This window comes from Orbicella franksi, chromosome 11, assembly GCF_964199315.1.
Source record: "Orbicella franksi chromosome 11, jaOrbFran1.1, whole genome shotgun sequence".
Classification (NCBI taxonomy): Eukaryota; Metazoa; Cnidaria; class Anthozoa; order Scleractinia; family Merulinidae; genus Orbicella; species Orbicella franksi.
In genome coordinates, this window is record NC_138155.1 from 27896225 (window position 1) to 27919341 (window position 23117).

Here is a 23117-nt window from a genome sequence, read left to right on the forward strand (position 1 = left end):
ACTAAAATACTAATGTACTGGGTAATTTACTTCTGGTGAAGTATTAGTTTCACAAATTGAAAATTTAGTTCACATAGCAATGACTTGAAATGGTTATTTAATTAATTTCATATTGACAAATTCTGAGTGTGTACTGTTATTACAAACCATTCCTGCCCCAGGCTTCGTGATTTTAACAAGATAATCCATTCCTAGCCAAGATGAGTATTCTTCTCCATTTCGGATACTTTCCTCTGTGAGATAATGTTCCACAACATGGTATTTTAAGGTATCTGAAGTCTGAAAAAGTTTAAAGAAACATAATCTATGGTCCTGACTCTTAAAAGAGTTGATTTCTTGACACTGTTTTGATATAATTCTGTAGGTAATCTGAAGTATTCAGCCAGCCAATGCCCATTTCCAGAAAATATACATACTCCCCCTCCTCCACAGAAGGGACTGGAATTTCCTGGGGGGTGGGGGTGGGGGGGGGTCAAGCTTAATTGAAATTTCCAGTGGGGTGGGGTGGTCTTTAAAAAAAAGCCCTTCTGTGGGGAAGGTATAGATATTATCTGGACCTACACAATATTGTAAAAACCATTCACGCAGTTATCAGCAGTCAGCAATAACAGACTGAAAATGAAAATGAAAATGCTTCTTCAAAAACGTCCGTGATCATAGTCTCCAGACATATTGAACAGCCCTGGGACATAATAACTGACACACAACATAGCTTCAAAACTATACATATTAAAACGTCATTCCTCATTACCAAAGGTTGCGATAGCAAAAGAGGTTTTAATTACAATTTACCATATAAAGGTACTTCATTGCCAGGATCAAGACCACATTTTTAGTAAAAAGATTGTATAAGTATTAATGACTTCACTAACAGCTATATATGAAGCTATGAAGCAATGTAACTTCTGAAATCTGCCTGTACATAGTACAAGAATACCAATGTGCCAGCATTTACAAATGTTTTTACCATGCTTGCCACACCCTTTCCCCTCAACAGCCCTCCTCAAGGATTATGTTAAAAACTGAGCGGTCATTTTAAAATTCTGCTTGTAACAAATTTTTGGATGATTTGTGTTTCAATTTTCAGCCTTACCAGGTTCCTATTCTTGAGAGCAGTGTTTGTAGGAGCAAACACTGTACAAGCTTGACAAGCATCTAGTTGCAACAACAGGTTCATGTGCTTTAAGAAAAAATAAAAACAAATCAGTGCTGTATGATAAACCAGGGAGAAACAATGCTTCATAAGGCAGCCTGAGGACGGAGCAGCTTGGACCTCTGCTGCCACACTTGCCTTCTTCGTTCAGGTGTTTTATCCATATTTTGGCCAGAACAAACAATATGGTGCCACAAAGAAAGGGCCCGTACACACAAGCATTTTTTTGCTTATTTTACAAAAAATTCTGTCATCAGTTCCGTGATACAAGTGTACACGGTGATTGTTTTCCTAACAATTTTTGTCAAGCCCCATAAACTTTTAAGGTACTGGCATCCTGCTTCGTAGCAAAAACAAATTTTTGTCAGATGACAATCTGAAGGAAAATGTGAGCTGATACATTTGATCTGCTTTGATCTTTGATCTCGCCATGTGACTGACACTTGTTGGTCAACAAATATTTTACTGTTTTTGAGTGCATCCACAATTATTAAATAGAAAATCTGACGAAGACAAATTTTGTTGAAATTTTTTGTAGAGCCAAACAAATTTTTTTAGGCTGGTGTGTGCAGGCTTTAAGTCTCTGTACATGATTAAATTGTAACAAAGATTGGAAAAGTGCTGGATCATTGTGTGACTGCAATCTATGGAAGTAAAATGGCAAGTAAAATCTTATGGTAAAATATAGCTGTGCTGCCCAGACTCTGGCATAGAGATACCCAGGTAAACAATTAGCAATACACTGAAACAAAACCTTCACAGAAGACTCTAAAGGTCAGCACACATGAGGGAACTAGTCCCTGCAACTAGTCCCCTGAAGAGTTTACATGAAGAGACTCGTGCCTTATCCCACGAGCAGTTCACACAAAGCATTTTGAGGAACAAGTCGCAGGGATTTGTCCCAAAAATTCAAACCTGTTCGAATTCATGGGACTAGTCACAGGGAGCAAATTTTAGTCCCTGTGACTAGATTTTGTGACAAAAATAGCTAGTTTACACAATGGGACTTGTCCCCTAGACTTGTTGTCCCCTCGTGTGCCGACCTTAACGACGATTACACAACATTTCCTTTTACTTTTACAAATTACCTGTAACATGCTGGTGAAATCCGAAAACTCTGAAATGTTTTTAAGAAGCTCTGATGTTGAAGGAAGTCTACTTTCAAATGCCATATGAGGTGGTAAAAGAACCTGAGTGAAAAATAACAAAAGCTAAAACTACCTGCTACAAGTAAGTACTGGTTTGATAGTGAGGACTACACTGACGAGTCACAACATAAAGACCAAACTTTCAGTTGAAATTATTTATGCTTTACTTTGTCAATGACATGTACAAATCCATTTTCAGCAGTTTCATTTGGTTGGATAATTTGAGCAGTTCCACCAATAAAGACCTGAAATAACAAGACATTCATGCAACTGTTAACAACATTGATTATCTCCAAAATACTACGGAGTAAGGTGCAGTAAAATATGCATAATTATCCCAAGCTAAGCCTACAATCCCAGACAAAAAAATTGGACACAAAGCAAGTTCTCCTCACCTCCAACTTACAATGTTGATAATCAGGTGATTTTTCCCTTTTTGTTGACAAAAACACAACATTTTCCAACATTGATTAGGGGGAGTGGGGGATACGTGATCCAGCTCAACTGTCCCAACTACTATTGTCAGGGATTGTAGCATCAGTTTGCGCCAACTTGATGGAAGAAACATGTTGCATATTATGAGAGTTTAAAACTAATTACAGAGATTTACAGTGCAAATCTAGATTTACGATTAAGTATTTTTGAAGGTCAGTATTGAAAGAGAATTTTGTTACCTTTGGTCCCTGCACAGATATATTCAACATCAAGTCATTTTCAGTGTTAAATGATGTCAAGTTCTTTAGCTCCTCCAAAGAGTACACCTGACCCACAAGGTGATATCTGATGTTAAAAAAGTGCTGTAAGTGACATTTGAAAGTCAAACTCAAAATCAGCAAATTTAATGATGGGTAAAGTTGTAGTAGTGTAAGAGGCATGTTTGAATGTATCCTGGAATAAATTAAAGTCTCTTTTCCTGTTGTCAAGTACACAGCCATTTGATCCATGACGTGAAACTTAAAGTTTTTTATATAATATATATATATATCATAAACTTTACTGGTTTCCTGCACTACTAGTACATACATCGTCAATCTCTTATATCACTTAACCTACTTAAAGTTACAATTGCTTACATTACTTTTGTCACTAACTTAAACTTTACTTAATGCTGAACTGTCAATTTTCAAAGAAGCTAAATATTAAGTATAGAAAATTCAGTGAAGAGAAAAGAAGCATAAGAGAGGTATTTGAATGTGTTGTTAAGTGAAAGGACGCGGAAATACAGTGTAAAACTGTACTTTATGTTTCGATATTATAACTTCTCTTTCAACTACAACGGAATCCAGATTTTTAGCACATCCCAAAAAAAATGGAAATTTGTTAAAACAGCTAGGATTTCAAGAAATTGGGGCTACCATAATTTATTACAGTGAAACAAACTCTGTGGAAATGGCGTTTGGTTCAAGCTAAGCAGGAGCATCAAGAAGTCAAGGATTTTGAAATCATGATTCTTATGTAATTTTGTTTACGATACCCCAACCAAGGAATGATGAATGTTCTATTGTACATGATCAGTGCAATAGAATAGACTTAATTGTTCCCTCTGTGCATGTTCATGAGAATAATTATTAATTTGCTGTGTTATGTCTCTTAAGCGAATGCACATATACACAATACCTTATTAGATATTGTAGTCTCTCTGTGCTGTTAGTCCAATATTTTTTCTCAGTGTCAGGTAACTGTGAGAGTGCTAAGATTGATGGTGCAAACATTGTGAGGTTTTGTCTTGGATCAGACAGGTAGTGTAGCATATGTCCTTGCTGTTTGGATACAAGAAGAAAAAATTCAAAATAAATATACATCCACTTCCTGGGGAGGGGGAAACTCCCTTACATGGGCTATATAAGTATGTGCGCCAAAAAAAGGTATGGTACCATTTTTATTAACTGTTTTGGTCTGAAATAGGGTATGGTTTGTGTGTAAAATGGGGTTGACTGGCCTACACGACTCCTGTGGTTCATGGCATTTGTACATTTACCATTTTCTTTTGATTTTTGATCTCTCAGCCTTTCTCCAGCATAATAAAAGTTACAAACATTGACTATAAGGCGGGCCTGAAATGGGGTAGCAAATTTTTGGTCAAATCTGAAATAGGGTGGGAAAAATCACAGATTTTGGTCTGAAATAGACCAAGGGTTTCAGGAAACTAAAAAATATAAAAAAGAACGACCAAGAAAATTTCTTACCCTAATTAAATTCTCTAGGCCTGGATTGATCCTTGAAATGATCTGTAAAAAAGAAAGTTGTTGTAAGTTTACATTATGAAATTGAAAATTTCACTGGAAATTATTGTATTCCCATGAGTATTTACTTGATTAATTGAAAACATAAGATGATGAAAGCCCTAATCTTAACGTAATACAAAAATTATATATTCCATACCGTAGCAACAGATCCAAAACAGAAATAGCCATCACCAATGAAGCCACTATTACAATGACAACTGTAATTCCCTGGGCCTGTACGCATGCACTTAGCCTGCAAAAGATAACAACAGATAAAATGTTGACTAACAATTTTACAAAAGAGATATAAATTATATAGACCCTTTTCATAAATGGCTGCCATTTAAAATTCTTTTGTATACATTTAAATTAGCCTTACTAACCTCGTTTCAGAGTAAAAATTCTTTTGAATTAGCAACTTCAAAATGAGGTTAGTAAGGCTAATTTTAATACTTGCAAAAGAATTTATAATTGGCCGCCACTTATCAAAGTGGTCTATACTACAGCTTGCAACTTAGACATTTTATATCACTTGTCCTCCCAGACAAAGGCTTGAAACTCTGACAAAGTGTTTCTAAAGAGCAGAAATATAATTATCAAACGTTTCACTAGCACTAGTGCAACACAGTCATACAAGTTTTAGAATGAAAGATTTGTGACAAACACCCTCAGATCTCCAAGACCCTGTGGGACACCTCAGCCCAGTCTGTTTAGGGTGTTAAACAGATCTACGTGGATACAATTTGCTAATAAGCAGATTTTTTGCAAAATTTGGACCAAACAAATCATTCTCAGACTACTCAGATAGAGATAACACTATGAAAAACTGCAGATCAATCACAATAACTTCAATAACAAATTCCACGCCCCCTAGAGAGCCCTTATCATCATGGGATAAATTCATGAAAATATTTCCTAAACCAAATGGGCTGATGATAAATATAAAGTGACCATTACTGTAACTTATTCCCACCTTAAATGAACTGGAAGTAACAGAGTTGCACAAGGATGTGATATCAAAAACAAAAACTCAAACAAGCTAAACAGTCACACATTTTATCCTCAATAATAAATATGAAAGAAAACATTTGATTGTTGAGCCCAGGGTTTATATACATTTAGATAGACAAGTACAAATACTGATAAAAGCTACTTACGTCAAGGGAGCAGCCTCCATTATTTACTAAGCAGGGGTTGATCTCAGAACATGTTGAGCCACTTCCTGTATAACCTGGCTTGCACACACAAATGCTCTGTAAAAAATTATTTCAAGGTAAGACACTTTGGTTCATGTACAAATACAGTGTTTTCATAGAGATGTATGCCTACGAAACAGAGAGTGGAATCCCAAAAAATATTGCACATTATATAGCCACAATAATTATAACAAAGGTGTTAATTTTTGAAGAAATTGTTGGGTTGCATCAGCGGACAAGTGAAACACTTTGCTCTTTGTTAGCGCATTTGACTTGCTGACGTGGAGCTACATGAAACACCCTGGCAAATCTGTTCAAAGTTCTGATGAAGGGCTAGTGTTCAAAGCATCAGCATCACCAAGTCACATAGTTGGTTATATTAATTAACCTTTATCAACAGCAAGTAAAATTATTAGCTAAGTGTTTCACCATATTAATATAGTTAATTAAATTGCTGGAAGCAGAGAGATGGACTACTCCAGTAGGTAGACACCTTCTGATGGTCCCAGCCACCTACAAACACTACATTTTAACTCTCTGATAAGCTGGAAACTCCTCTATGTGGACATTGTTTTTTCTGGTTCCAGCAGTGCCTGGTTATGGGAGTTGAACTGCATTTATAATCCATAAAATGCCACATTAGATGCTAACCTGTCCAGGGCCTATGTACTGACAGTCTGCATTACTATGGCAATTTCCAGCATCTTGCTCAATGCAAGGATCTATTGCGACACACACAAAACCATCACCACGGAACCCATTATCACATGAACAGTTGTTACTACCAGGTCCAGTCTTGGTGCAAATAGCTTCATGATGGCAGCCTCCATAGTTAGGTTTGGAACAAGGATCAATTTCAGTACACTGTAGTCCAGAACCCTCATAACCAGCATTGCACTGGCAGCTATGATCATAATGACAGAAATAAAGAAATAATAAAATTAATAAATACTTTATTTACACTTCAAAAAATTAAAAGAGGAAAGACCAATGGTAAGAAATTTTCAAAAATTTGGGTACAGAGAAACCCTGCCTTGCAGCTACTATACCCCATTAACAAGCCAGTCCACTTTATTCTGGCCTGAACAAAAACTTAGTCAGTCATGTTCTTATTTAAAGAACCCCTATACTAAGGCCATCCATTAATACAGCAATAGTTTTGTGGCCCATTGGTGACCTCATGAGGCTGCCCTTTTCTCTGGAAATTCCAGCAAATACTGTTCCATCAGCTACTAGAAATTTCCACAAATTCAGACCAGAATTTTTGCTACGATGGAGAGGGCCCTTTATGTGATACTCACCTGTCAACATTTCCTCCTCGTATGCAAGTAGCATGCACATGACATCTGCGGCTCACAGATCCAGGACATGGAATATCTCGCTGGTCACAGTTGGTGCCATGAAAACCAGGGGTACAAGATCCAGGTTTACATGTCCCATTTTTCTGAGGGCCACTGTCACAAATTCCATTCATACATGTGCAAGCTAAATGGTAGCAAGCAGGTGTAAGTGGCAATTAACATAAAATGTTACAATTGACCATAAAACTACCCTTTGTAGCCCATGGTCCTTGATTTTGATTAATCACATTCATTATGTTTTAGTGACGCTTACTTTGATTACAAAACGAGCCAAATTTGTTGTCTTCTTTACAAAGCTCACAGGCTGTTCCCTTGAAGTTGGGCTGACACAGGCACCTCCCATTACCATTGATTTTATCCAGACACTGTTAAAAACAGACAAAGTTACATTTTTGCTGTAATGGGATTGGGGTATTCTTATAAAGTAACAACCCCTGTGACAGTTCCACATTTTTTTACTGTCTAGCATCAAAAGTCCTTGGGTAACAATAACTGAAAAACATTATGCTCTAAAGGTCTTGACATTTCTTATAGTGCATACAGAGTTAGTGTCATAATGTATATGAGATTAAGAAATCCTGTTGTTCACATTAGACTGTAAATCCAATACAGACTCATACTGATTGGAGACATTCATTTATAATGACATCATATGGAGATCATGTATTGAGGGAGTAGAACAATCAACATGCATTACACGCATACAATGCTTTAGAATAATTATACTATAGTCATGTAGCTGCTGTATACCTGCTATTGGACCTGAGTTTGTATCATGTTTATATACATGCACAGCTGGAAATTACAGAGGCAGCATGTCCCAGATGTGGCCAGTGCAATAATAATAATAATAATAATAATAATAATAATAATAATAATAATAAAATAATAAATAATAATAATAATAATAGGTTTAATTCAATCATCATCACAAGTTAATGAATCACAATAACATTACAAGAAAAAAATATGACTATCTCAGATGCTATATTTTTGCCTCCCATCAATGAGGTTACAGGGAAAAAAGATGGCATTCTCAGATATTACCTTTTCACCTTGTTGTGCTATACTCTGAACCAAATAGAAGATGGTGTTCCTACATTTTGTAAAAAAAATAATGCACTTAGGAGGTCTACATACTAGCAGTTTTTCTAGACCTCAAGAGTGCATTATTTTCCTAGACAAAATGGAACACAATGATGTTATATTTGGTAAATACATGTGGAACCACTGTTTTTGTAAAGTACCTTTCCATTAATATTCCCATTACAAGCATTACCAAATGGACCAGGGCAAGGGTGACAGGCAGCACCATAATACCCAGCACAGCATTCTGGTTTCTGTTAAAGAAAGTCATCAAAATTTACCAACAAAATGGTACCTCTTATTACAACAGTTTTGGATCTTAGATTGAAAAACAAATTACAAGATTCAAAGACACCCTGTCAAATTACAGTTCAGCTGCATCAGTGAAGAAACTAGAGTAGCATCTGCCTTTATACTATTGATACAAAACACAGGTTTTACTTAAAAACATATTAAACATATTTTTACAACACACAAACTGTGAAATACAAGGTCCACGGTGCACTGTACAAACTGGCTACAGCTACAGTTATCAGGATACCTAGGTAAAAGTGGACTATCACTGTCAGAAAAAATTCAATGATTGAAGTTTAAAATAAATGCATTAACTTACCTCAGCAGAGCATGTGGTAGCTCTGCAACCACGGTACAATCCAATAGGAATTCCTCGATAACTCAGTCGATATACACAGATTGAAAATGTGGACTTAAGCAAAAAAGACAGATACTCTAATCAACGTAAGATAATCAACAACTAGTTGTAATTTAAGTCACACAAACTTACATCTCATGGAATTTATCTACTTATTAAGATGTGACCAAATTAAGGCACTCAAAACATACAGCCTTTTTTAATGCAACTTAAAATCAGTGCTACTAACACTTAGTCTCTACTGATAATATTGATCACTTGGCATATGATTGCCAAATGTTAATTGCAATTAAGGACTGGATTTTAAACTTACTGATTGGGGGCAGAGCCAACATCTAAATAAGACTTCACAAGTTAAGTCATATATTAATGATCCTCTTTCCAGGCCTAGTCTGAGCTTCCACTAACGATACTACATTTAGGAAATAACACACTGGCTGTGGGTAAAAATTGGGTGGCAGGGAAGGATGACTGGGGAGTAGGGGCCCAGGAAGGGGGCCCTCCTGGGGGAGTACAGATCGGGTGGTACCGGGGGTAGCCAACCTGGAATAAAAGTTCCAGACCTGCCTCCAGGGGTGAGGCCCATATCCCACAGTCCCAGGGGACTGAGGGAACCAGGAGGGGGAGCCCCTCCTGGGGAGAATACAGATCAGGTGGTACCGGGGGTAGCTACCTTGGAATAGGTAATTTCTCCAGACCTGTCTCCAGTGGGCTAGAGCCTTACTGTGGGGCAAAGTGCAGCTAATGGGTGCACTTCCCTGCCACCGTCCTTTAATAACAAACAACAGAAAGTCACCAAAATACAGTCTCTGTTCATTGCACCCTGAATGATAAGGTCTATGGCTTGCTAAGAGACAGATAACCGTAGCCTATAGCCATTAATGGTATAATTATTATTATTATTATTATTTTATAATAAGCAAATGATATCATAAGTATATACGGATAAATGTTTTTCTAAAAGTAGCGGAATAGTACTGTTCAGTATCTATACACGACATTCTGAATTGTAGTGTCAAAGCTTGCCCCATTTTTTTTTTTTTTTTGGGAAAGACAGATTATTAGCCTTATTCATGGTGAACATTTCTATAGATCTAAATGATTTTGTTTATTCACTTGAAGATGGTCCTAAAGCGTAGTATCAGGGGTTCAGATGTGTAGAGCAAGGGTCCCAGCCATGGGAGGGTGGGAGGGTAAAAAAAAAATCAGTGGCGAAGGATTGGCACAAACAAGAAGACTGAATACTGCGAGGAGCATGTGCTTGACTAGAGGTCAGGGGCATGAGGTGGACACGTGAGAGACATGGCTGGAACCATTGATACACTGTCTTTTACAGATGTAGATAACAGTGGCTTTACTTAGGAAATGAAAGGTTTGTTGTGATATCAAAAGGGGCTGATTGTTTTCAACTGGGAATCCCTGATGGACTTTGAGATCAGGAATTGGTGGCATGTTACCTATGTTACTGGGATTTACTTATGAGCATGACACGAGGTTCATAGTGTTACATGAAATAAAGTGTTACAATGCAGAATGTGTGTGCCTGTCTTTGAGATACTGGCTCTCAGGTCTCATTAACATCAGTTTATGGATGCCATAAACCTAAACTTTAATTAATTGTCGAAAATATCTCATACCAAGCTCTTATAGGAGTGAAGGTACCCTTGAGTTTAACCAGGAGTTTTCTACCTTGTATATCGGACATTCCAGAGAACTTACCGATGGTGAATATTCTCTGAGACATCCCCTCCTTGGCATGGCCTGGACAGCATTGCAGCGATAACAAATTCCCTGTCAATCAATCATATTTTTCCAAAAAATATAAATATATACTAAAACACATGTATGCTTGACATAAAAGTAACATTGCTTGATCGAGTTATCAAAAAGTTAATAACTTTACTTATTAATTCCAACTTGATTGTAGAGTGTACCAGCAAATTGGTGGCAAAAAATTTGTTTTTATTAAATGTTTTTTTTTGATATGTAATGGTTCTTAAACCGGTACAACAGATTCATTGATTATTCATTGATAACCTTTCATAGACCTAATGCAACGCAGTTTTATTACTGTCAATCTACTTTACTTGGTGCAAATGTACTCCTGTTGATGATGTAATTGGCAGTGGTCACGACCACTGTCATCATTATTGACATCACCATGGCAACCTTTTCATCATTATCATCATAGTCTTTCTCTACTTACATTACTAAATTTTTTGCCATTGCAGTATCTTGGAAGCAAAGGTTCAATATCATCAGGGATAAGAAGCTTATCAATCACATGAAGAACCCCGTCACTAGTGAGTACATTAGTCTCGGTAACAAAGGAAGCCTCATCCACAACAATCTGACCCTGAAAATTAAAGGAGAGAAGGTTCTCAAAAATGATGTATTCATTGTTTTATTAGGAAAATTAGAGACCAACAGTAAACAGCCTGGGCATGTTGTTCAGTATACAATTTCACACCATTTATCTACGGTAGTAGCATTGTGGATTGGAAATCTTGGGCTGTGAGACTAGCTGTTGCAGCCCACAAGCCAGTGATAAAATTCCGAATGAACAGCCCAGTTCCCCAAAAAGGAGTGATTTCTGGGGGTCAGTGATGGTGATCTAGTACTGTCATATGAAAATTTGACGTCACTGTCATTTCACAATTAAAAATTATTATAATACTGAGCTGCAGGGCTGGTTTACTTAGAAGCGTAACAAGGCCTGTGTCAGTCAATAAGGGTCTTAATCATTTTGTCATTTCTTAGTCTTGATTACATTTCACATAGCTGGAACATACACACTTTAACTACACAAGCACTTCAGGAACTGATTACATGTGTTCAGCAGGGCCATTTAATCATAAGTCTTTTAACCAACAAATAAGTATTAGATACTGATGGCCTTTTAAGCTAGCATCAAGCCAAATTTCTAATAGAATTATGATAAAGGAGAGGGACATAACTTAATTTATTAGTTAAAGAACTCAGTAAACTAAGCAATCAACACTACTTCTTACAGTGGAAGTAGGTTGGACAGTTAATGACTCTCCCTCCACAGATATAACTTTGCCTCTGTATATCAGGTCTAAAACTGCAATCTGAAAGTGAAACAAACATGGTACAAATTATGAGTACACAAGAAGAAACCAGTTGGTTAATAGCAATCATATCCAATTTGTGGCTACTTCTGTCACTGATATCTACCTGGACTGAGAGGAATGTTTGAATAATTCTTGTGTTATTAATGGTTGTACAGTCCAGCTTCAACTAATGGAACTTTTCCATAATCACCACATGCACTTCTTGACAACGGCCATGATGTTTCATTCGATTGAACCATACGCCTATACCTTGTACTCTATTTGAAAACTTCTTCCTGATCAATGGCCACCTCTACAATGGCCAGGGTAACTTTATATTGTTATTTTACATTCCGAGGCAAGATATTTAATTCAAAATAGTTATTCAGAAGAGTCATTGATGACATAGCATCTTGAACAATAATTTATTTTACAGCAGATTGGTCAAAGGGCTCAGAGCAACTTCACTTTTAAATTTAACTCTCATTAATATGGCTCAGTCAACTACTTTGACAAACATTCTTACAAACTGGTCAAACATTTGTGTCGTTTATCCAGCAAGAAGTTTTTAAGTTAATAATAACCTTCCAAGGTCTACCATTGACCTCATTCCTTTTTGTACTGCCATGGCAACAGAAAGGCAACATGTTTCTTTTTACATTCAGCTGTGCAATAATGAGTGCCTCACTACAACAAACCTTTCCAGTAAGGATGTGGTTCCTTAAGAGTGACTTCATCTTTCTCCTTCCCTGTTAGCAACAAACAAATATATGTAAGACATGAAGGAATATTACCATAACACAATTTAAAAACAAACAGAGATGCTAATTAATTAGGGCTATCAAATTGAGGCAGAGGGACGGTGGCCATGTTTTGTGTACCAGACCTTAGATTAGATCAACAGGTCCAGGTTTGAGCCTAGATGGAGTCTTCGTTATGTGCTCCTTAGCAAAGTCCTCAACTCTCATGAATAGTGCCTCTGAAGTTGCACAGAGGAGTATAAATATGTATTAACTTGGCCAAGCTATTTGAATTCACTGATTGATACACATGCAATCAACACAGAAGCCTAAAGACTTCAAGCATCACTGGAACAACACAGGTGAAGTGAGAAAACCAATAGGAAAGTCACTGATGGTCTTGATAAAATTATCTCTTAAGCTATATATAGGAATTATTTCCTTTATTCTTTCCATTGCCTAAAATAAGGACACAAAAGGATTTCTTAATATTTTCTATTTTCTTTCCTTTACCTAATGACAAAGAATGATTTGCCCTTACTTCTCAGCCCCACAACTGTTAGTAACCTTTATTTATCCATACCTCGTCTGTAGTGGTCAAGAATCTCATGGTACTGTTGTCAATCTTATCAAAAGCTGAATTAACTGGCACCAAAATGGTGTAAGAAGCACCCAAAGCATTCAACTCTGCAGCAATTCCAGAAGACTAGAAACAAAATAGCAGACAGATACATTAGGCTTTGCGCATCACAATACGTTTCAGATCAAAGATCTCCCTTGAACATTATATTTTTTCCCATCTTACAAGTGCAAAACTGTGATTAAATCACAAAATGGTCTGGAGAAAATTTCTATCTAAAGGGTGTAACATTTTCCACTTGACCAATGCCAAAAAAGTCACAAACAATAGAACAAAATATTAGCTAAACTTATACCTCATTTTCTTTGAACTAAACTTGACTGAGAGTTCTCAAAAGTGCGACAAACAACAAAGACTGACTCTTGCATCACCCTTATTATTTACCTGTAGAAGTGATTCAAAGATTGTAAATCTGCTCTGTTCCAAAAGAACTTGAAGAGATGAGTTCTGGAAGGGAATAAAACAGATACCCACAAACGAAATATACTTCAGAGTGAGAAGCAGGACATCTTTTACTTGAATTATTATTTTTAATTGAATTGCCTAAAGTACACTTACAATATACACACATGCGATTTTCTTATTTTTACAATAACAATTTTCAGTTACAGTACAATACTGAAAAATTATGTTTATTGCATGCATGCAGCTTTATCTCAGTCTGTAGCTTTACAAGGTATTTCCTGGTTGTCATTGGTTTTAACTTACTGAGCTTGTTTCTTGGTAGTCTCCAACATGCCACATTATTTTATCAATCACATGTATTATACCATTGCCAGCCAACAAATCGCGAAAGAGTGCCGACGCATTCACTGGCTGCCCATCTAGTTTGAAATACATGATGTTCTGTATGCAAAAATTACAGAAACATGATCAGAGCTAACAAATAACAACTCATAAGCTCTGATGTACCAATAAATCTGAGTCATAATAATTCATATAATTATATTAATTATCTATATAATTTTTTGCATAGAATTCATTGCGACTGTATTCTTATGCTTATTGTTAACCTAGCATTATGTCAGTTAACTGTTGTGCCTGGGCTACTGTGACTTTAAACTCTGAAGGTACAGAATCTGATCTCATCACTTTAAAGGTATTACTTCTTCAACTTTTTAAAAAGAAAATAAGGCTCACTTCATGAAAAATGGTTTTAGACAATTTGATGTGATGGACATCAGAAACTAGCCAAGATTGGTTTTCAAAACTTTTTAATGCAAGAAGATTTTCACTCTTATGGAAGTAAACTAAACTCCACAAATGCCCACTGTCTATAGATAAAGCAGGCGGGTTTTTCATCTTGGCCATGTGTAAAAACATGCACTTAACTCAAGGCCACCTCTCTCTTCATTGCCAATTCATTGGCCCCCTGAGGGTAGCCATTGAAAAAGTGGTACCACTGTGGTTATTATAACAATAATCAATTGACAATTATATGACAATGTGAACCATGATACTCGAACCTGGTACTCTGAGATGCTTGCACTGATTCCCTGAAGTGTGTAGACGTTTCCATACTTTTTCAATTGGGTTGAATCTAAATCAGCAGCTATCAGATGTCGACTGACAAAATGTGAGGCCATGTCTATATTACCTGACAACTCACTCAGCTGAATGGGAAGAAAAACACAAGGATTCTCCCAGTCAGATATATATGTTTCTCCTATCAATACAATTTAACTCAAAGGTGCTGGTAAATGCTAAGATATATGGGAGCATGTTTACAAATAAACACTCACACAGCAGACAACAACAAATTATTTAGTTGAAATCAAGAGAAAAGATCATAGCCATATATATTAAATATAATTGAACATAGTTAACTATGAGGAGCAAGAAACATTTGTTGGCGTTTGTTGGTGTTTGTTGGTCACGACAGTTTGTTGGCATTTGTAGGCATTTGTAAGTGTTTTATACAGTTTTCTTGCCATCAGTGGTTAGCGTTTAAAGCATCTTTCAGCACTTGGGGCTTCCAGGCATGTCTCAGTATGTATTCCTGTGGCCCTTGTTAGTGGCCCTTCTGGGTCCCTTCCACCACTGAATAGTCAGCAGTTTCGGTTCCTGGATTCCATGCAGTCTTAGCAACAGTCAGCTGACGCTTGCATTGCATTGTGCTCGTATTACAGTTTACCTTGTACGTTGCATTGTACCAAGTGGGTGTTTGTGCATTCTTCGCCTTTCCCCCCTCCCAACCATTCCTTGGGGATTTTTTATTGGATTAACTTTTTTTTTTTTTTATTAGTATTTACTAATTATTATTTTACTTTTCTGCTGAGATTCCCATTTCAGTGTGACTTGTGCCTGTGTTCTCTGCCGTTGTGGGGGCTCATGGCTGAGTTGCAAGCAGTGCCTGCCATGTGGGTGGTCTTACATCATGGGGCAGGGTTACAGGGCGAGTTTTGGGTTTGTTTTCCCTGGGCACCTAACCTCCACTTGCAACGAATGTTGTTCACTGCAAATAACAGTCTCACCGTAGTTACTGGACCATTAACTATGACCTCACCTTGCAAAATAATCAAACCATGAAGGAAGAGAAAGGGATTTACATAGTGAAAAGTGAATTATTTCCTTATACTATTCTTTTCCCTTACAGTTTGATCAATTAAAAGGCAAGATTGTGTACTACTGCACTGTCCTAGCAAGAAGATAACAGGGCAATGATCAAAATGTTATACTGACAGTGATTGTAAGAGTGTAAAAATAAAGCAGAACTGTTCTTTGGAACAGAAAACCTATTGGTGACTGCATAAGGATTTTGAAACACTTTTAATTTTTTAGATGAGGATGAATGATTAGCATACTTGAATTCTAGTGAGAAGGAAAGTTAGCATGTAGCTAGCCCTCCAATGCAGATTTGATAAATTTAATCCTGCAGAAGCTGTAATTAACTGGTTTAACCTCTTTCTTACCTCTTCTTGAGTCAGATTTGAAAAGGCACTGTCCACCATCAAGAAAAGAGTGAAAGGGCCTGCTCCAGCAAGAGCTTGATGCATAAATGAGCCAGTCAACAAATCAATGGCAGTGGTGAGTTGTCCTTTCAGTCCATCAGGACCTTGTAAGTTCAGTTCTTTTACCCTCTGCCACCACAATCAGAACACAAAAAATACAAAATACAAATATAAACGAACAGCGCCATCTCCATTCTAATACCTCCTTCTATTAATAATTATCATGATAAGTATACTCCAGAAAAATTCATTGTAACTTGTCTTATTGAGAAATGCTCAAACAGAACTTTTTAAAAAAAATTTGGTGTGCAGGTACATGTAGTCAAACCAATACATTTTGAATCATTTAAAGATGAATACAATTCTGTCCCTAGGTAGCCTTAAGAAACCAGTAAAAATAAAATCTGGCCATACAGTATGTGATAATTTATGGTGTGGTTTGGCAAAACTAGAGGACTGACTTCTGACCAAATTTATATTTAAAAAACCTGCACCCTTAGTTAATTGAGCTACATCAAGTCACCTTAAAAGGAAGAACATGTTATAACCAGTAAAGAAATTCTCTGCAAACAAATTACTGTGAGATGTACATTTCAAGAAAAACTGACATTGAACAGTTACGTTTCTTGCTCAAGGCTTAATTTAAACGATCACCTGAAGAATGCTCCCATAACAAGTGGTTCCATTTCCCCTGTAGCCATCCTTACAGTTACACCTAAAGTTGGAAACATTACACACTGCTTTATTTATTAATATCCCACTAATAAGACTAGGTGGCTTTGCCCTTTCCACTTTCCTTTACTTACTTTACTGTGCTTATTTTCAACAATAGTGTACATTCATATCGTTAAGTGCAAAAATAAAAATAAAAAAATGAAGAAAACATGCAAAACAAGTTCAAGAATGTAACTTCAATATACATGTACATGTATAAATTTGGTATGCCACCTATTTTTTTTCACACAAAATGCTCAAAACAGAAATCTTATTACAGTTACCAACCTCTTTACGCCTGGTCCTTCCATTGTACAGTTTGCATTCATGTCACATCCACCACTGTTTTTACAGAGATCAATCAGTGCACACCCAGCATCACTGGTATAATTTTCAAATCCAGAAAGACAGCTACAGTTACTCTGCAAAATAAAATTAAAAAAACACATTTTTATTAATACTAAATCAGCTACAGTGAGACCTCATGAAGCATTCCATATTTAACATGTTAGCGATCCCCGTTGAGTATCAGATTGGATGTTATCTTGTGCAGTAAATACTAAAATTCAAAACTGAGAAAGAACCAATCATAGAAGCTACACATGGCACTGTAGAGTTATTAATCATTAACAATGAAATTAAGGGAATGATCATCAATGATAAAAGAAATAATTAGGACATTGTATACACATGCGATGTATTGCAAATGAGTTGTAAATATTAACTGTATAATTGCAGGTTAATTGCTAGTATGTTGTAAGTACATCATCATGTACTCTGGCCAATTGACCCTTTCCATAAATGTCTGCCAATAATAAATTCTTTTGTAAGTATTAAGTTAAAGGGCATGTAAACCCAAAAATACAAGTTTTTCTTATTCGACGCAAACAGCAACGTAGAAAACGAATTTGGCATTTATTTTGCTCGTTTGGGTTTCGTTAAGGAGAAAAACAGCTTTTACGAGAAAAAATCCACTTCCGGTGAAAGTTCACTTCCGGCAATTCAAATTTGGTGAATTTGTATGATAGTGATGTAGAAAATTCAGTTGTAGCTGTGGAACAATCTGGGCCTCGTCTGTATCAATCTGACCCACAAAGGGTCCGACAAAACGATCAACAAGAAGCCAGCCCAGAACCAGATGACAACAACTCAGACCGTCTTGGAAACACAGACTGGTGTTTAATCATTTTGCAATTAAATTACATTTTTAGCAGATGAACATCTATTGAAGCCGGCACATAGTCAGATTAGCACGCTAATAGAAGCTCACCATATTTTGTTGTTGTCTTTTTTCCCGACCTTTCTTGGGTGCATTAAATGGTGCGAGTGTCAAGTATGTCAGCCAATGCCAACTGCTCACGAAAGTGTTTGCTGCGCTGAAATCGGACAAGTCTGGCAAAAAGTAGAAAATCAGAGGCCAGAAATACAAATGAAATGTATTACCTAGCATCCAGGATTTCAGTTGACCTGTCTTGATGTTTGGGTGCTTGAAACTGCTTATTACGCATTCAGGCAGCAGCACGGCACAGATAATCACACAGGAAACGAGTAAGTTTACTTTTATTTTAACTATCGCGGTTCAATTGTCAGATTTACCTCTGCCGTAACTGGTTTTATTTTAGTACAACACTAGTGTAGATAGTTATTTCTCTGTATTTTTCGTGTAGGAGATTTCGATACATTGCCTATCGGCAGCTTGTTCGTTGGTGCTGGGGTTATCTTGGTAAACATGTCCGAGTTGCGCTGCCATCTTGTGCTGTAGACAAGATCCGAAGCACCTTTCCAGCCGATTTTGGCACCACGTATACTGGGTTGAAGCCACCAACCCAGTGAGGGATAAGGAGGTGATTGCTAATTTACATCATAATTATTGAAAATATGTTACAGCAATGGCAGCAATGGGCTTAATATATACAAAGGCACAAACGTGGTTTGCCGTAATTACCTTTCTAGTTACTCAATGATGTGTAAGCGTGACACATACTGTTCTACTGCTGTTTCTTTGCAGGGTTTCTCAAAAGAAGCAGAGATTATCTGTGTTGCGAAGAATAGCAGACAAAGTGGTTTACCCTATTAACGTCAAGCTTTTGAAGAGCTCTACTTCTTCTAGGCCTTTTATCGGCACTGTCAGCCATTTCCGGTTGTTTGCTGCCTTCATTTTGGATAGGCCGCTTTCGTCTGTCGCAAGAATTTGTTGCTGCTGGAGACTGTATCGTCGGTACAGCACCAGAAAGTAAAGGACTTTGCTTTCTCAGCCCCATTTCTACCATGAAACTTTTTTCATAACAATCTGGAGAAAAATGAATGTTGCAAATAACCGAATGCTCCGTCGGCTCTACGAAATCGGCCCTTTTCGCTAGGCTCGATTTGCGCCTTGAACAAATTTTACCCACTGCCACCTCAAATTAGCGTCTTTTGGAAACTTATGCATAGTATGGCCTGTTTTGTTCGAATTACTGCAAAACTAAACAAACATGTGCTTATTTCACAACGTGTTCAAGAAAGACCTTTGACTTCCCGTAACTTAAGGTCCACCCGTGACGTCATTTGCTAGATTGCGCAATTCAAGATGGCGGATGTTTAGAGCTTTGAAGCGATTTTTCAACGTAAAAACGGGCTAAAGTGAACAAAAGATCTACAGATTTGGCAGATGTCATGTATGTACTAAACGACTATGTGGTCCCCAAAATAGCATTTTTTGGGTTTACATGCCCTTTAAGCCTGACTAACCTTGTTTTTGAGTCAATAGTTCAAAAGAATTTTTACTCTAAAACAAGGTTAGTGAGGTTAATAGAATTTTCAATTGGCAGCCATAAAAAATTTATGGAAAGGGTGTATTAACCTATAAGTTGTATGTTTGTACATGTAACTTTTAAAAACAGTTTTTTTGATCAAAGAGTGTACAGAAGCAATAAAAATAAGAAAGATGGTGTCTATACCTTTCCAGGTTGTAGATAATTACAAACAGTTGAGTTAGATGGACAGCCACCATTATCCCTCTGACAAGGGTCAATTGCTAGAAAAAAAAAGCGTAAATAATAATTATAGCAAATTGAGATATCAAAAAGTACATTATCTATAGGTAAGTTCTTCCACATGGAGACACTCAAAACAGTAGGTTGCCTTTTTTCCAAATTCCATTTTGTCGACTCTCACAGTAAGTCTGTTAACACAATGTGACACAGTTTTTCACACAACAGGTAATCCTTTTTCTCCTAGTATTGTCATTTCCAAACTATCAGGATTGTTACTGGGAATTGCTTCCAATAATTATGAAGGAAGGGGAATATGCAGGGAATTGAAATATCATTAAAGACAGTTAAATGTCATTTGTATTTGAAATGATTCCCAAGATGAACAAAAGAAAATAAAAATGGCCTGTTATTCAAGACGTTGATTTGATAAATGTTCATTATCAGTGTCTCTACAGTGTAGATGGATAGGTGGGATATTTATTTATAAGTATTTTTTGCAAGGTGTCTAACCACTAACACAATCTTCCTCTTTCACCAAAGAGTGGAACTGGGAAGAAGAGCTTATGATGCTTCCTTGGAAGCTCCCAAATAGTGGGGGAGGAAAACAATAATTCATCACCTCCAACATACCTCTTACCAACAGTTATAAGAAAATAATAAATCTTACCCGAGCACACAACTCCATCTCCTCTATAACCTGCTGCACATGTGCAATTATTCTTCCCAGGTCCCAGGTAGAAGCAGTCTGCATTACCGTGACAGCCATGGGTACCATCATTACAGGGATTGATTGCTTGAAAGGAGAAAATCCAGTTTTAGTTCAAAAATCAAAGTGTGTTATAATTTCAAGAAACAATTCATAATATGGTTCTGCCTATGAAGAAACGAAAATTCCTTGACTTTCTATGGAAGGAAAACAATCTCCACTGGTCATAAAAAGACTGATGAACATTAGTGAAAGATAGCCAACTAACAATTTGACTAACAATATTAATTTGTTAATTTCCTTTGTGAACAGTTGGGGTTGTTATCAATAACACTCCAAAATACTTAAGTTTACAGAGAACTATATAGTCAAACCTCCACTACAATGGCCTCCTCTCTTACAACAGTCACTTTTTTATATCCCAGCAGATGGTCCATACATTCACTCTCATTTAACCTCTCTACTATTACCACCTCCTAAAAAACAGCAAGAGCCACTAATGCGCGTCACATCTGCCAAAATAACCTCTTGGCAATGGCCAGTTACAGTAATCAATGAATGGCAAGCGGTGTATACAAAACCCCTTTTATTGGAAAAGGTCACAAAACTTGATCAGTGCCATGCGCCATAGGTCTTTTTTTCTGTTTTATATCTTGATAGTGTTACTTATTTAAATGCTACAATAAGAATTTTTTTTTTTAATAAAAATGTTGCGACCCCTAAAAAATCAGACGTTGTATTACACCCCTACCTCCCCATAATGACCACCTCTCTACAATGGTAACCTTCCTCTGTCTCCAAGGTAGCGGTTGTGGAGAGGTTCAGCTGTAAAATTTGCCTCAGTTCCACAAAAAATTTAGAACTTCACAGATCAGATCAACTTCAACCTAATTTCTTGAAATTAAAAAAAAAATTGCCCTGAATTTTTCCTGCCTTTTTCCTCACCTATGGTAATTTTGTACTTGTAAGCATATTCCACTCCACAGGACACTTACCAGTGCATGTATTGCTGGTATTCCTGAATCCTGGGTCACAAATACAAGTATCAGTGTTGTTGACTTTAAAGCAATCAGCATTTACTCCACATGTAAGATTCTTATCACAGCTAGGCAACCCTAAAAAATTAAGAAAAATATATCGTGATTATTGTGTGAAGACCTCTTTACTTATTGTAATAGATTATTTTAATAAATATATTATTTATAATGTACATTGTTCTAGCAAGAACAATGTACTTGTGGGAAGGAGAAACATATATATATATTGCCAAAGTATTTCCCATTCAAGTAATTAACCTGCATGGAAACAGGAGGAGGCAAACTAGGCCAAAAATGATATGCAAACAAAACTAGCATACTTATTAAATTTTATTTCTCAGCTACAAAGCTACTTCAAATCAGACTGTTTATTAGTAACAAGTACCACAGCCACCCTAACATGTCACTGGCTTAATAAGACAGGCACAACTTACTTATGTTACAGTCTGGCCCAGTATACCCCAAGAGGCAAGTATTTGGTTTGCAGTGTCCTGTGCCATTCAACCCACTGTCACACTCCCCATGTTTACAGAGACAAGCTGAAATGAAATAATATCCCAGTCACCAACAAATGCAAAAAGCAATAAGCTTTTCCACATGTTTTGGAATTTTTTTCAGTGTTACTGTAGGTTGCAATTGTTAGGGGGGCCTCAACACTTTTCATCTAAATTATGATCTACATTTAAAATAGTTAATGGACTAACTTAATTACTGGAAAAACTGTAGCTTACTCTGACATAAATGTTGAGAAACGCTGACTAGCAGTTAATTTCTTCACTTACTATAAGGCGATTAACAATCTTAACAGACTAGACCCATTTGAGAATTTTAAGTTTGCACATGATTTTTGACCTTTAAGGGCCAACCATTGCCGCAAACTTAAACCATTGCCTGCTAAGCTAAATAGTTTTAAGTATTTTTTCTTTGTAAATATAGTGAACAATTAGAATAATTTACCTAAAGACGTTGTGGAGGCAGAAACTATGAACATTTTCAAGAACAGGCTCAGATGCCATTTTACTAATGTTTTAGGAAATCTTTGAACTTTTTATCATGAATTTTATTCACAGATGTAAATTTGCATTTTTTATTATTTTAGGAGACATCCTCGAAAGGGATAACCTCTTTTGTCTCCTTTTCACCTTTAATTTCATTTCATTTGAATTTGAATTTGAATTTGAATTGTGAATAAACAGTTATGTTATGTTATGTTATGTTATGTTATGTTATGTTATGTTATGTTATGTTATGTTATGTTATGTTATGTTATGTTATGTTATGTCATGTTATGTTTGTTGTTGTTGTTGTTGTTTGTTTGTTTCTTCAGAAAGACAATATCCCTGGAATTCCATTGTACTCACCCAAAGTTACCTTGGAGGAAAATTCTGAGAAAGTTATTCTGACCTACATTGGTAAAAAACCTTCAAAGACCAGGCTGACCAGCCAAAGATGCTTATAT

The 23117-nt window shown here is 36.6% G+C and overlaps 1 protein-coding gene across 2 annotated transcripts in view; it reads right to left on the bottom strand.

The window, feature by feature from the left end:
* Positions 1 to 23117, bottom strand: part of LOC145502941 (stabilin-2-like) — a 58024-nt gene that overhangs the window by 28466 nt on the left and 6441 nt on the right. For both annotated transcript variants that reach the window (XM_081482352.1, XM_081482351.1), the window contains exons 4-32: positions 22093 to 22197; positions 21617 to 21736; positions 20583 to 20708; positions 19880 to 19956; positions 17229 to 17362; positions 16881 to 16941; positions 16188 to 16355; positions 14742 to 14888; positions 13984 to 14121; positions 13660 to 13722; positions 13219 to 13341; positions 12594 to 12644; positions 11833 to 11913; positions 11028 to 11177; positions 10541 to 10612; positions 8783 to 8875; positions 8331 to 8423; positions 7337 to 7448; positions 7024 to 7207; positions 6374 to 6626; positions 5684 to 5779; positions 4684 to 4779; positions 4488 to 4529; positions 3919 to 4061; positions 2976 to 3081; positions 2469 to 2546; positions 2242 to 2343; positions 1094 to 1180; positions 148 to 279 (exon numbers count right to left, since the gene is read on the bottom strand). In XM_081482352.1, the coding sequence (XP_081338478.1) occupies positions 148 to 279; positions 1094 to 1180; positions 2242 to 2343; positions 2469 to 2546; positions 2976 to 3081; positions 3919 to 4061; positions 4488 to 4529; positions 4684 to 4779; positions 5684 to 5779; positions 6374 to 6626; positions 7024 to 7207; positions 7337 to 7448; positions 8331 to 8423; positions 8783 to 8875; positions 10541 to 10612; positions 11028 to 11177; positions 11833 to 11913; positions 12594 to 12644; positions 13219 to 13341; positions 13660 to 13722; positions 13984 to 14121; positions 14742 to 14888; positions 16188 to 16355; positions 16881 to 16941; positions 17229 to 17362; positions 19880 to 19956; positions 20583 to 20708; positions 21617 to 21736; positions 22093 to 22197 (3233 nt within the window). The remainder of the gene's footprint in view (positions 1 to 147; positions 280 to 1093; positions 1181 to 2241; positions 2344 to 2468; positions 2547 to 2975; positions 3082 to 3918; positions 4062 to 4487; positions 4530 to 4683; positions 4780 to 5683; positions 5780 to 6373; positions 6627 to 7023; positions 7208 to 7336; positions 7449 to 8330; positions 8424 to 8782; positions 8876 to 10540; positions 10613 to 11027; positions 11178 to 11832; positions 11914 to 12593; positions 12645 to 13218; positions 13342 to 13659; positions 13723 to 13983; positions 14122 to 14741; positions 14889 to 16187; positions 16356 to 16880; positions 16942 to 17228; positions 17363 to 19879; positions 19957 to 20582; positions 20709 to 21616; positions 21737 to 22092; positions 22198 to 23117) is intronic.